At 43.5% G+C, this 13,682-nt stretch overlaps 1 protein-coding gene across 2 annotated transcripts in view; it reads right to left on the bottom strand.

The window, feature by feature from the left end:
* The window catches only part of GANAB (glucosidase II alpha subunit), a 132,929-nt gene that overhangs the window by 26,467 nt on the left and 92,780 nt on the right, over positions 1-13,682 (bottom strand). For both annotated transcript variants that reach the window (XM_053719950.1, XM_053719951.1), the window contains 2 exons: positions 689-924; positions 75-201 (listed from right to left, as the gene is read on the bottom strand). In XM_053719950.1, coding sequence (XP_053575925.1) covers positions 75-201; positions 689-924 — 363 coding nt within the window. The remainder of the gene's footprint in view (positions 1-74; positions 202-688; positions 925-13,682) is intronic.

Genomic DNA, 13,682 nt, shown 5'->3' with positions numbered 1-13,682 from the left:
ATTTTTTATGTATGATGCCAGATCACAAAGACAAGAGATCACTTATTTCTGTCACCAACAGGTTTTCTACCTACCTGGCCAGCACCACCCCTCATAGTCGCTGCCGTCCTTGGTTTTGACAAAGAAATTGCGAGACCGGATCTCGTTGTGAATTCGGTAATTGTTGTCTATTTTTATGTGAGGGTCAACAATAGCAACCATCTGTGTAGGAGGAGAGTAAATAATGACATATGTAAAGGGTACACAGTACATATGAGCATTCGTGTACATCGTTCCATAACGAATCAGGAAAAATGTGGCTGCAAGACATATTCCGCTCTTTTCGGAGCTGAATTTATGTGAAGGTGCAACACACATATGGATTTGCACAGATCCTTAGTGTGTTACAATTTCACAAGAATAAATGCGGCTCTGAAATGAGCTAAATGCGTCTTGCATCCCCCTACTTCCTCATTCGTTATGGGACGACGTGCACGAATGCCCATATCTAGTAAACAAGGGGTGCAAGAACCGCAGCAAAGGCATACGCACAAAACAGACAAAAGATACAGAGAGGGCAAAAGAGAGAAGGTGAGAAAAGGAAAAAGAATGAAGCGAAAAGTAATAGACAAACAGAGAAGAAAGGGGGAAAGATTTACACAAGGGGTCCGCTGCACAATAAAACTTTACAGGCCCTAGAGGATCTCACTTTGCGCCGCTTGTCTTTCAGCCGACTCAGCATATCTTGGGGAGTGGGGAACTTGTGCGGATCCCAAGTGAAATATCTCTTCCCATCGGCGTGCTCGATATCCAGCCAGATCACATCATAAGGAAGATCGTGTTCATCAAAGCCAGAATCCACATTGCGCACATCCTCCTCATCGTTATAATTCCAGCGGCACTGGTGGTACCCGAGAGAGAAATACGGGGGCAGCGACTGAGTGCCTGCGTAATCAAGACAACCAGAGGGAAGCACATTTTATAAGCTAGAGAAATCCGTAGGTAGTAGAAGTTAAATACGGAACATGAGATCACTTTACAGAAGAATCTCTAACCTAAACAGGAGTGATTATATATGCAACACTCTACAGAAGCCCATCTCACCCATAATATAATAGTCTATTGTCCTGGTTATTTCATTCTAAGATAACACATTCTTGGATTTCGATGTAGAAGTTTATTTAAAGGAAAATTGTAACCGCAAACTTTATAGTAATTTAACATCTGCCCTACACATCAATCCAGTTAAACATTTGCCTTATAAATTTACAACTTACTTTCAGCTGAGAAACCATCATTACCAGAGCAAACAAACCTGTACTGGATATATGTAATCTGCTTTTGTATCCTATATATGTAAATCTGTTTTTCAGAGAATGCGCCGAGACAAACTAGTTCTGAATATGGACTGAAAGGAAGTCACTATGTAAGTGTTCTTGAGATCTAATGCAGCACTTAATTGCTTATATACTGTAGCGCATTTATAGAAATGAATGCATTGTTTGCATGTCCCTCTACATAAAGATTAAAGGAACACGATACCCAAATATTGAGGCGCTAGAAAGTGATGCAGCAGAGCTGTAAAAAGCGGACTAGAAAATATCACCTGAACATCTATGTAAAAAAAGGAAGATCTGTTTACCTCAATATCTCCTCTGTAGCCACATCCCACTGTAAAGAGACTTTAAGCAGCCAATCAGGATGCTTGTCCCAGGACATGCAAAGGAGCGTGCCCCTAGCATGTGCAGCACAGTCACTTTTTTCCCTGCTCAGTTTAAGGTACCGATAGCTGGACAACAGCGGATGTAACAAAATGTATGCTTAACTGATAAATGAGAGTCCACGATTCCATTTAATAACTTTTGGAAATTCAGCTCTTGGCCACCAGGAGGCAAAGACACCCAAGCAAAGCTTTAAGGGGCACTTAAGTCAAAAATAAACTTTCATTATTCAGATAGAGCATACCATTTTAAACAACTTTCTAATTTACTTCCATTAACAACATGTGCGCAGTCTTTTTATATTTACACTTTCTGAGTCACCGGCTCCTACTGAGCATGTGCAAGAATTCACAGAATAAGCGTTTATGCATTTGTGATTGGCTGATGGCTGTCACATGGTACAGGGGGAGTGGAAAAAGACACATTTTAAAAACAAAATTGTCAGAAAAAAAATAAATCTATTACTCATTTGAAGTCGACTTGTTATCTTGCATTTTTTGTTTATACAAATCTACTGTGTTGACTTAAGTTTTGCTGGGGTGTCTGTCTCCTCCTGGTGGCCAGGAGCTGAATTCCCAAAAGTAATTGAATGGAATTGTGGACTCTCCATGCCATTGGAAAGAAAACAGTTTACACAGCACTTACTCTGGTGAGCTGAATACATTTTGAGGTAAAAAGTAAATTTATACTTACCTTGCTTACCTGATAAATTCATTTCTATATAGCTCCTCCCTTAGCTCCACCCCCCAGTCATTCGACCGAAGGTACAGGAAGAAAAAGGAGAAACCAAAAAGGTGCAGAGGTGACTGAAGTTTCAAACCCAAAAAATATAATCTGTCTTAAATTGACAGGTAAGCCTAAATTTACTTTTCTTCTATAAGATACGACGAGTCCACGGATTCATCCTTTACTTGTGGGATACAATACCAAAGCTACAGGACACGGATGAACGGGAGGGACAAGACAGATGGCTAAACAGAAGGCACCACTGCTTGAAGAACTTTTCTCCCAAAAACAGCCCCCGAAGAAGCAAAAGTATCAAATTTGTAAAATTTGTAAAAGGTATGAAGCGAAGACCAAGTCGCAGCCTTACAAATCTGTTCAACAGAAGCATAGTTTTTAAAAGCCCATGTGGAAGCCACCGCTCTAGTAGATTGAGCTGTAATCCTTTCAGGAGGCTGCTGTCCAGCAGTCTAGTATGCCAAATGGATGATGCTTTTCAGCCAAAAAGAAAGAGAGGTAGCCGTAGCTTTTTGACCTCTACGTTTTCCAGAATAGACAACAAAGAAGATGTTTGACGGAAATCTTTGGTCGCTTGCAAGTAAAACTTCAAAGCACGAACCACGTCCAAGTTGTGCAACAGACGCTCCTACTTAGAGGAAGGATTAGGACAGAGAGAAGGAACTACAATTTCCTGATTAATATTATTAGTAACAACCTTAGGAAGGAATCATGGTTTGGTACGCAAAACCACCTTATCAGCATGGAAAATAAGATAAGGCGAGTCGCATTGCAATGCAGATAGTTCAGAAACTCTTTGAGCCGAAGAGATAGCAACTAAAAACAGAACTTTCCAAGATAGAAGCTTAATATCTATGGAATGCATAGGTTCAAACGGAACCCCTTGAAGAACTTTAAGAACTAAATTCAAACTCCATGGCGGAGCAACAGGTCTAAACACAGACTTGATTCTGACTAAAGCCTGACTGAACGACTGGAACATCTGCCAGATGCTTGTGCAATAAAATTGATAAAGCAGATATCTGTCCCTTTAGGGAACTAGCTGATAGCCCCTTCTCCAATCCTTCTTGGAGAAAGGACAAAATCCTAGGAATCCTGATCTTACTCCATGAGTAGCCTTTGGATTTGCACCAATAAAGATATTTACGCCATATCTTATGATAAATTTTCCTAGTGACAGGCTTTCGAGCCTGAATCAAGGTATCTATGACCGACTCAGAGAATCCCCGCTTGGATAAGATCAAGCGTTCAATCTCCAGGCAGTCAGCCGCAGAGAAACTAGATTTGGATGCTGGAACGGACCTTGAATGAGAAGGTCTTGTCTCAGTGGCAGAGTCCATGGTGGTAGAGATGACGACATGTCCACCAGGTCTGCATACCAGGTCCTGCATGGCCACGCAGGTGCTATCAAAATCACCGAAGCTCTCTCCTGTTTGATTCTGGCAATCAGACAAGGAAGGAGAGGAAATGGTGGAAACACATAAGCCAGGTTGAACGACCAAGGTACTGCTAGAGCATCTATCAGTACTGCTTGAGGATCCCTTGATCTGGACCCGTAACAAGGAAGTTTGGCATTCTGACGAGATGCCATCAGATCCAATTCTGGTGTGCCCCATTGATGAATCAATTGTGCAAACACCACCGGATGGAGTCCCCACTCCCCCGGATGAAAAGTCTGACGACTTAGAAAATACGCTTCCCAGTCCTCCAATCCTGAGATATAGATTGCTGATAGATGGCAAGAGTGAGTTTCTGCCCATCAAATTATTTTGGAAACCTCTATCATCGCTAGAGAACTCTTTGTTCCCCCCTGATGATTGATATATGCTACAGTCGTGATATTGTCCGACTGGAATCTTATGAATTTGGGCAAAGCCAGCTGAGGCCACGCCTGAAGCGCATTGAATATCGCTCTCAGTTCTAGAATATTTATCGGGAGAGCCTCCTCCTGAGTCCACACACCCTGAGCTTTCAGGGAATTCCAGACTGCACCCCAGCCCAATAGGCTGGCGTCCGTTGTTACTATGACCCATGCTGGCCTGCGGAAACTCATTCCCTGGGATAGATGATCCTGTGACAACCACCAAAGAAGAGAGTCTCTGGTCTTTTGATCCAGATTTATCTGAGGAGATAAATTTGCATTATCCCCATTCCACTGATTGAGCATGCATAGTTGCAGTGGTCTGAGATGCAAGCGAGCAAACGGAACTATGTCCATTGCCGCTACCATTAGTCCGATTACCTCCATACACTGAGCCACGGATGGCCGAGGAATGGAATGAAGAGCTCGGCAGGTGGTTAAAATCTTTGATTTCCTGACCTCCGTCAGAAAAATTTTCATGTCTACCGAATCTATCAGAGTTCCCAGGAATGGAACTCTTGTGAGGGGGATAAGTGAACTTTTTTTACGTTCACCTTCCAGTCGTGAGATCTCAGAAAAGCCAACACGATGTCCGTGTGAGATTTGGCTAGTTGGTAAGTTGACCCCTGAATTAAGATATCCAAATAAGGCACCACTGCTATGTCCCGCGGCCTTAGAACCAACAGAAGGGACCCTAGCACCTTTGTGAAAAATTTGGGAGCTGTGGCCAACCCGAAGGGAAGAGCCACAAACTGGTAATGCTTGTCCAGAAAGGCGAACCTGAGGAACTGGTGATGATCTTTGTGGATAGGGATGTGCAGATACTTTAAATCCACGGTGGTCATATATTCACCCTCCTGATTCATTGGTAAAATAGTCGGAATGGTCTCCATCTTGAAAGATGGGACTCTGAGGAATTTGTTTAGTTTCTTGAGATCTAAAATTGGTCTGAAGGTTCCCTCTTTTTTGGGAACCACAAATAGATTGGAGTAAAACCCCTGCCCCCGTTCTGTTTTTGGAACTGGGCAGATCACTCCCATGGTATATAGGTCTTCTACACAGTGTAAGAACACCTCTCTTTTTGTCTGGTTTACAGACAATTGAGAAAGATGGAACCTCCCCCTTGGAGGAGAATCTTTGAAGTCTAGAAGATACCCCTGGGTCACGATTTCTAAAGCCCATGAGTCCTGAACGTCTCTTGCCCAAGCCTGAGCAAAGAGAGAAAGTCTGCCCCCTACTAGATTCGGTCCCGGATCAGGGGCTGCCCCTTCATGCTGTTTTGGTGGCAGTAGCGGGCTTCTTGGCCTGTTTACCTTTGTTCCAAGTCTGGTTAGGTCTCCAGACTGACTTGGATTGAGCAAAATTCCCCTCTTGCTTTGCAGCAGGGGAGGAGGTAGAGCGACCACCTTTGACGTTTCGAAAGGAACGAAACTTATTTTGTTTGGTCCTCATCTTATTTGTCTTATCCTGAGGAAGGGCATGGCCTTTTCCTCCAGTGATGTCTGAAATGATCTCTTTCAGTTCAGGCCCGAATAGGGTCTTACCCTTGAAAGGGATGGCTAAAAGCTTAGATTTTGATGACACGTAAGCAGACCAGGTCTTAAGCCATAACACTCTACGTGCTAAAATTGCAAAACCTGAATTCTTTGACGCTAATTTAGCCAGTTGAAAAGCGGCATCTGTAATGAAAGAATTAGCTAGCTTGAGAGCCCTAATTCTATCCAGAATATCATCTAATGGGGTCTCAACGTGAAGAGCCTCGAACCAAAACGCAGCAGCAGTAGTTACAGGAACAATGCACGCTATAGGTTGCAGAAGAAAACCCTGATGAATAAATATTTTCTTTAGAAGACCCTCTAATTTTTTATCCATAGGATCTTTGAAAGCACAACTGTCCACAATAGGCATAGTTGTACGCTTAACTAGGGTAGAAAAAGCTCCCTCAACCTTAGGGACCGTCTGCCACGAATCCCAAATGGTGTCTGATATGGGAAACATTTTCTTAAAAGTAGGAGGGGGAGAAAAGGGAATACCTGGTCTATCCCACTCCTTTGTAACAATGTCCGAAATCCTCTTAGGGACCGGAAAAACATTAGTGCAAGTAGGAACCTCTAGATATCTATCCATGTTACACAATTTCTCTGGTGGAATTACAATAGGGTCACAATCATCCAGAGTTGCTAAAACCTCCCTGAGTAACAAGCGGAGGTGTTCTAGCTTAAATTTAAAAGCCGTCATATCCGAGTCTGAGGGAACATCTTTCCTGAATCAGAAATCTCTCCCTCAGACAGCAAATCCCTCACCCCCAACTCAGAACATTGTGAGGGTACATCGGAGATGGCTAATAAAGCGTCAGAGGGCTCAGCATTTGTTCTCACACCAGACCTACTGCACTTCCCATGCAACCCAGGCAGCTTAGATAAAACCTCTGTGAGGGTAGTATTCATAACTGCGGCCATATATTGCAGGGTGAAAGAATTAGATGCACTAGAAGTACTTGGCGTCGCTTGTGCGGGCGTTAATGGTTGTGACACTTGGGGAGAATTAGATGGCATAACCCGATTCCCTTCTGACCTTAGAATCATCCTGCGACATACTTTTATTAGCTAAAATATGTTCTTTGCAATTTATTGCCCTTTCAGTGCATGAGGGACACATATTAAGTGGGGGTTCCACAATGGCTTCTAAACACATTGAACATTGGCTTTCCTCAATGTCAGACATGTTGAACAGGCTAGTAATGACCACAAACAGGCTTGAAAACACTTTATTTAGTGAAAAACTAAATCTTAAAAAACGGTACTGCGCCTTTAAGAGAAAAAAAAGCATACACGTTTTGCAAAACTGCTTTAAAATCATTTAATCGTTTAAATTTTTTGATATAATATTCAACTTATGCAGCTAAGTTTGCCCCACAAGGAAAGGAACACTTAACCCTTACAGTAAAAAACCGGATGAATAATAAACTTTTAAATCCGGAAAAAACACCCCCTGCACCTCGCCACAGCCCTGCTGTGGCGCCTACCTGCCCTCAGGGATCCGGAAAAAAGGGTTATAAGCTTCGATTTGGCCCAAAACTCTAACAAGGGCCCACCGGTGTTGGAGCTTGCTGCTTGCCTTGCAAATACAACTGCGCTACTGAGGCGCGAAAATAGGCCCCGCCCATCTCACTCGATATCTCTCAGCCCAAATGAACTGCATCAGAGCGGTCTCAAACTAGCCATGTGGGTTCTTAAACCCAAAAAGAAAAAAACATAATTTATTCTTACCTGATAAATTTATTTCTCTTGTAGTGTGTTTAGTCCACGGGTCATCCATTACTTATGGGATATATTCTCCTTCCCAACAGGAAGTTGCAAGAGGATCACCCAAGCAGAGCTGCTATATAGCTCCTCCCCTCACATGTCATATCCATTCATTCGACCGAAACAAGACGAGAAAGGAGAAACTATAAGGTGCAGTGGTGACTGGAGTTATAATTTTAAAATTTAGAACCTGCCTTAAAAAGACAGGGCGGGCCGTGGACTGAACACACTACAAGAGAAATAAATTTATCAGGTAAGCATAAATTATGTTTTCTCTTGTTAAGTGTGTTCAGTCCACGGGTCATCCATTACTTATGGGATACCCATACCAAAGCTAAGTACACGGATGATGGGAGGGACAAGGCAGGAACATTAAACAGAAGGAACCACTGCCTGTAGAACCTTTCTCCCAAAACCAGCCTCCGAAGAAGCGAAAGTGTCAAATTTGGAAAATTTGGAAAAAGTATGAAGTGAAGACCAAGTTGCAGCCTTGCAAATCTGTTCAACAGAGGCCTCATTCTTAAAGGCCCAGGTGGAAGCCACAGCTCTAGTGGAATGAGCTGTAATTCTTTCAGGAGGCTGCTGTCCAGCAGTCTCATAGGCTAAACGTATTATGCTACGAAGCCAAAAAGAGAGAGAGGTAGCCAAAGCCTTTTGACCTCTCCTCTGTCCAGAGTAAACGACAAACAGAGAAGAAGTTTGTCTAAAATCTTTAGTTGCCTGTAAGTAGAACTTCAGAGCACGGACCACGTCTAGATTATGCAAAAAACGTTCCTTCTTTGAAGAAGGATTAGGACATAATGATGGAACAACAATCTCTTGATTGATATTCCTGTTAGAAACAACCTTAGGCAAAAACCCAGGTTTAGTACGCAGTACTACCTTGTCTGAATGAAAGATCAGATAAGGAGAATCACAATGTAAGGCAGATAACTCAGAGACTCTTCGAGCCGAGGAAATAGCCATCAAAAACAAAACTTTCCAAGATAAAAGCTTAATATCAATGGAATGAAGGGGTTCAAACGGAACACCCTGAAGAACTTTAAGAACCAAGTTTAAGCTCCACGTAGGAGCAACAGCTTTAAACACAGGCTTAATTCTAGCCAAAGCCTGACAAAAGGCCTGGACGTCTAAATTCTCTGCCAGACGTTTGTGTAAAAGAATAGACAGAGCTGAAATCTGTCCCTTTAGCGAACTAGCGGATAAACCCTTTTCTAAACCCTCTTGTAGAAAAGCCAATATCCTAGGAATCCTAACCTTACTCCATGAGTAACTCTTGGATTCGCACCAATATAAATATTTACGCCATATCTTATGGTAAATTTTTCTGGTCACAGGTTTCCGAGCCTGTATTAATGTATCAATAACCGAATCCGAAAACCCACGCTTTGATAGAATCAAGCGTTCAATTTCCAGGCAGTCAGCCTCTGAGAAATTAGGTTTGGATGGTTGAAAGGACCCTGAATTAGAAGGTCCTGTCTCAGAGGAAGAGACCATGGTGGACAGGACGACATGTCCACTAGGTCTGCATACCAGGTCCTGCGTGGCCACGCAGGCGCTATCAGAATTACCGATGCCCTCTCCTGTTTGATCCTGGCAATCAGTCGAGGTAGCAACGGAAATGGTGGAAACACATAAGCTATGTTGAAAACCCAAGGGGCTGCTAATGCATCTACCAGCACCGCTCCCGGGTCCCTGGACCTGGATCCGTAACAAGGAAGCTTCGCGTTCTGGCGAGATGCCATGAGATCCAGATCCAGTTTGCCCCAACGACGAATCAGTTGAGCAAATACCTCCGGGTGAAGTTCCCACTCTCCCGGATGAAAAGTCTGGCGACTTAGGAAATCCGCCTCCCAGTTCTCTATGCCTGGGATGTAAATCGCTGACAGGTGGCAAGAGTGAGACTCTGCCCAGCGAATTATCTTCGAGACTTCCAACATCGCTAGGGAACTCCTGGTTCCCCCTTGATGATTGATGTAAGCCACAGTCGTGATATTGTCCGACTGAAATCTGATGAACCTCAGTTTTGCTAACTGAGGCCAAGCTAGAAGAGCATTGAATATTGCTCTTAATTCTAGAATGTTTATTGGAAGGAGTTTCTCCTCCTGAGTCCACGATCCCTGAGCCTTCAGGGAATTCCAGACTGCTCCCTAGCCTAGAAGGCTGGCATCCATTGTTACAATCGTCCAATCTGGTCTGCGAAAGGTCATTCCTTTGGACAGATGAACCGGTGACAACCACCAGAGAAGAGAATCTCTGGTCTCCTGGTCCAGATTTAGCAAAGGGGACAGATCTGAGTAATCCCCGTTCCATTGACTGAGCATGCATAGTTGCAGCGGTCTGAGATGCAGGCGCGCAAATGGCACTATGTCCATTGCCGCGACCATTAAGCCGATTACCTCCATGCACTGAGCTACTGATGGGCTTGGAACGGAATGAAGGACACGGCAAGCATTGAGAATTTTTGATAACCTGGACTCCGTCAGGTAAATCTTCATCTCTACAGAATCTATAAGAGTCCCTAGAAAAGGAACCCTTGTGAGTGGTAACAGAGAACTCTTTTCCACGTTCACTTTCCACCCATGCGACCTCAGAAATGCTAGAACTATCTCTGTATGAGACTTTGCATTCTGAAAACTTGACGCTTGTATCAGAATGTCGTCTAGGTACGGAGCCACCGCTATGCCTCGTGGTCTTAGTACCGCCAGAAGTGAGCCCAGAACCTTCGTAAAAATTCTCGGGGCCGTGGCTAACCCGAAGGGAAGAGCCACAAACTGGTAATGCCTGTCTAGAAAGGCAAACCTTAGGTACCGATAATGATCTTTGTGAATCGGTATATGAAGGTAAGCATCCTTTAAGTCCACTGTGGTCATATATTGACCCTCTTGGATCATGGGTAGGATGGTTCGAATGGTTTCCATCTTGAACGATGGTACCCTTAGGAATTTGTTTAAGATCTTTAAGTCCAAGATTGGTCTGAAGGTTCCCTCTTTTTTGGGAACCACAAATAGATTTGAGTAAAATCCTTGTCCCTGTTCCGATCGCGGAACTGAGTGGATCACTCCCATGATTAAGAGGTCTTGTACACATTGTAGAAATGCCTCTCTTTTTACTAGGTTTGTTGATAACCTCGAAAGATGAAACCTCCCTTGTGGAGGAGAGGTTTTGAAATCCAGAAGGTATCCCTGAGATATAATCTTCAACGTCCAGGGATCCTGTACATCTCTTGCCCAAGCCTGGGCGAAGAGAGAAAGTCTGCCCCCCACTAAATCCGTCTCCGGATAGGGGGCCCTGTCTTCATGCTGTCTTAGGGGCGGGAGTAGGCTTTCTGGCCTGCTTGCCCTTGTTCCATGACTGGTTGCCTTTCCAACCCTGTCTGTAACGAGCAGTAGTTCCTTCCTGTTTTGGAGCGGAGGAAGTTGATGCTGCTCCTGCCTTGAAGTTACGAAAGGCACGAAAATTAGACTGTTTGGCCTTTGGTTTGGCCCTGTCCTGAGGAAGGGCGTGGCCCTTACCTCCCGTAATGTCAGCAATTTCCTTCAAGCCGGGCCCGAATAAGGTCTGCCCTTTGAAAGGAATGTTAAGTAGCTTAGACTTGGAAGTTACATCCGCTGACCAGGATTTAAGCCAGAGCGCTCTGCGCGCCAGTATGGCGAATCCGGAATTTTTAGCCGTAAGTTTGGTTAGATGTACTACGGCATCTGAAACAAACGCATTAGCTTGCTTAAGGGTTCTAACTTTGCTCAAAGCCTCATCCAATGGCTCTGTGCGAATCGCCTCTTCCAGAGACTCAAACCAGAATGCCGCTGCAGCCGTGACAGGCGCAATGCATGCAAGAGGCTGCAATATAAAACCCTGTTGAACAAACATTTTCTTAAGATAACCCTCTAATTTTTTATCCATTGGATCTGAGAAAGCAAAGCTATCCTCCACCGGGATAGTGGTACGCTTGGCTAAAGTAGAAACTGCTCCCTCCACCTTAGGGACCGTCTGCCATAAGTCTCGTGTGGTGGCGTCTATAGGAAACATTTTTCTAAATATCGGGGGAGGGGAAAAAGGCACACCGGGTCTATCCCACTCCTTACTAATAATTTCTGTAAGTCTTTTTGGTATAGGAAAGACGTCAGTACACACCGGTACCGCATAGTATCTATCCAACCTACACAATTTCTCTGGAATTGCCACTGTGTCGCAATCATTCAGAGCCGCTAATACCTCCCCTAGTAACACACGGAGGTTCTCAAGCTTAAATTTAAAATTTCTGAATCCGGTCTCCCCGGATCAGAACCGTCACCGACAGAATGAAGCTCACCGTCCTCATGTTCTGCAAATTGTGACGCAGTATCAGACATGGCTCTCGTGTCATCAGCGCGCTCTGTCCTTAACCCAGAGCTATTGTGCTTGCCCCTTAATTCGGGCATATTATATAATACTTCTTTCATAACATTAGCCATATCATGTAAAGTGATTTGTAAGGGCCTAGATGTACTTGGCGTCTCAATCCTACGCATCTCCCGAGCGGGAGACGCAGGTACTGACACGTGAGGAGAGTTAGGCGGCATAACTTCCCACTCGTTGTCTGGTGATAGTTTCTCTATCGGTACAGATTGACTTTTATTCAAAGCAATATCAATACAATTGGTACACAACGTTCTATTGGGCTCCACATTGGCTTTTGAACATGATGAACAAACAGTTTCCTCTGAATCAGACATGTTTAAACAGACTTAGCAATGAAACTAGCAAGCTTGGAAATCACTTTCAATAAGTTTACAAGCAATATAAAAACACTGCAGCGCTTCAAAAATACAGATATAATTAAACAATTCTTAACAAGAAGTGTATTATTAGCAGAGGATTGCACCCATTAGCAAAAGGATGATTAACCCCTCAATACCCAAAACGGATAAAACGGATATCAATTAAGATTTAACGCTTTTAATCACAGTCAAGCACACCGTCACAGATCTGCTGTGACTGATTACCTCCCTCAAAAATGAATTTTTCAGACCCCTGAGCTCTCTAGAGACGTCCTGGATCAAGGAGGAAGAAGCAGGAAGACTGTGCTAGAATTTTAACTGCGCAACAAGGCGCTAAAACAAGGTCCCTCCCACTCCTATCACAACAGTGGGAGCCCTGATATAACGGTTTCCATGCAGAAAATATATGTTAGCCATGTGGAAAAAAATCATGCCCAAAGAGATTTATCACCAAAGTACCTCACAAAAACGAATAACATGCCAGTAAACGTTTTATTAAAAAACAACATTTTCCAATGTCATGCAAAGTTATCACTAAGCCTGCTACTAGTCGCTACCACTGCAGATAAGGCTTAAGTATTATTTCAAGTTTAACAGTATTTTCTCAGTCAAATTCTAGTCCCTAGAAAATAACTCGACTGCGCATACATTTATCAGCCTGATACCAGTTGCCACTACTGCATTTAAGGCTGTACTTACATCATACGGTAACAGCAGTATTTTCTTAGTCAATTCCATTCCCAGAAAATAAAGTACTGCACATACCTCATTTGCGGAGGACCCCGCATGCTATTCCCAGTTTCTGAAGTTACCCCACTCCTCAGAATGTCGAGAACAGCCAGTGGATCTTAGTTACGCCTGCTAAGATCATAGAAAAAAAAAACGCAGGCAGTTTCTTCTTCCAAATACTGCCTGAGATAGAAAAACAGCACACTCCGGTGCCATTTAAAATAAACTTTTGATTGAAGAATAGTTAAGTAAAAACTCCAGCTCCTCTCGCGACCTCCTTCTTTGTTGAGGGTTGCAAGAGAATGACTGTATATGACATGTGAGGGGAGGAGCTATATAGCAGCTCTGCTTGGGTGATCCTCTTGCAACTTCCTGTTGGGAAGGAGAATATATCCCATAAGTAATGGAAGACCCGTGGACTGAACACACTTAACAAGAGAAAAGCCAAATGTATGTTCTTATTAAATTCAACAACTTTCCTGATGAATAAATATTTTCTTGCCAAAAACGTTATCAGCACTCCCAGTTAATAAACGTTTGCCCATAAACAATCAAACTCAGTGTCAACCATTTTTTCTCAGCCCCT

Source organism: Bombina bombina, chromosome 7 (assembly GCF_027579735.1).
Source record: "Bombina bombina isolate aBomBom1 chromosome 7, aBomBom1.pri, whole genome shotgun sequence".
NCBI lineage: Eukaryota > Metazoa > Chordata > Amphibia > Anura > Bombinatoridae > Bombina > Bombina bombina.
This window is presented reverse-complemented; position numbering and strand designations above follow the sequence as displayed.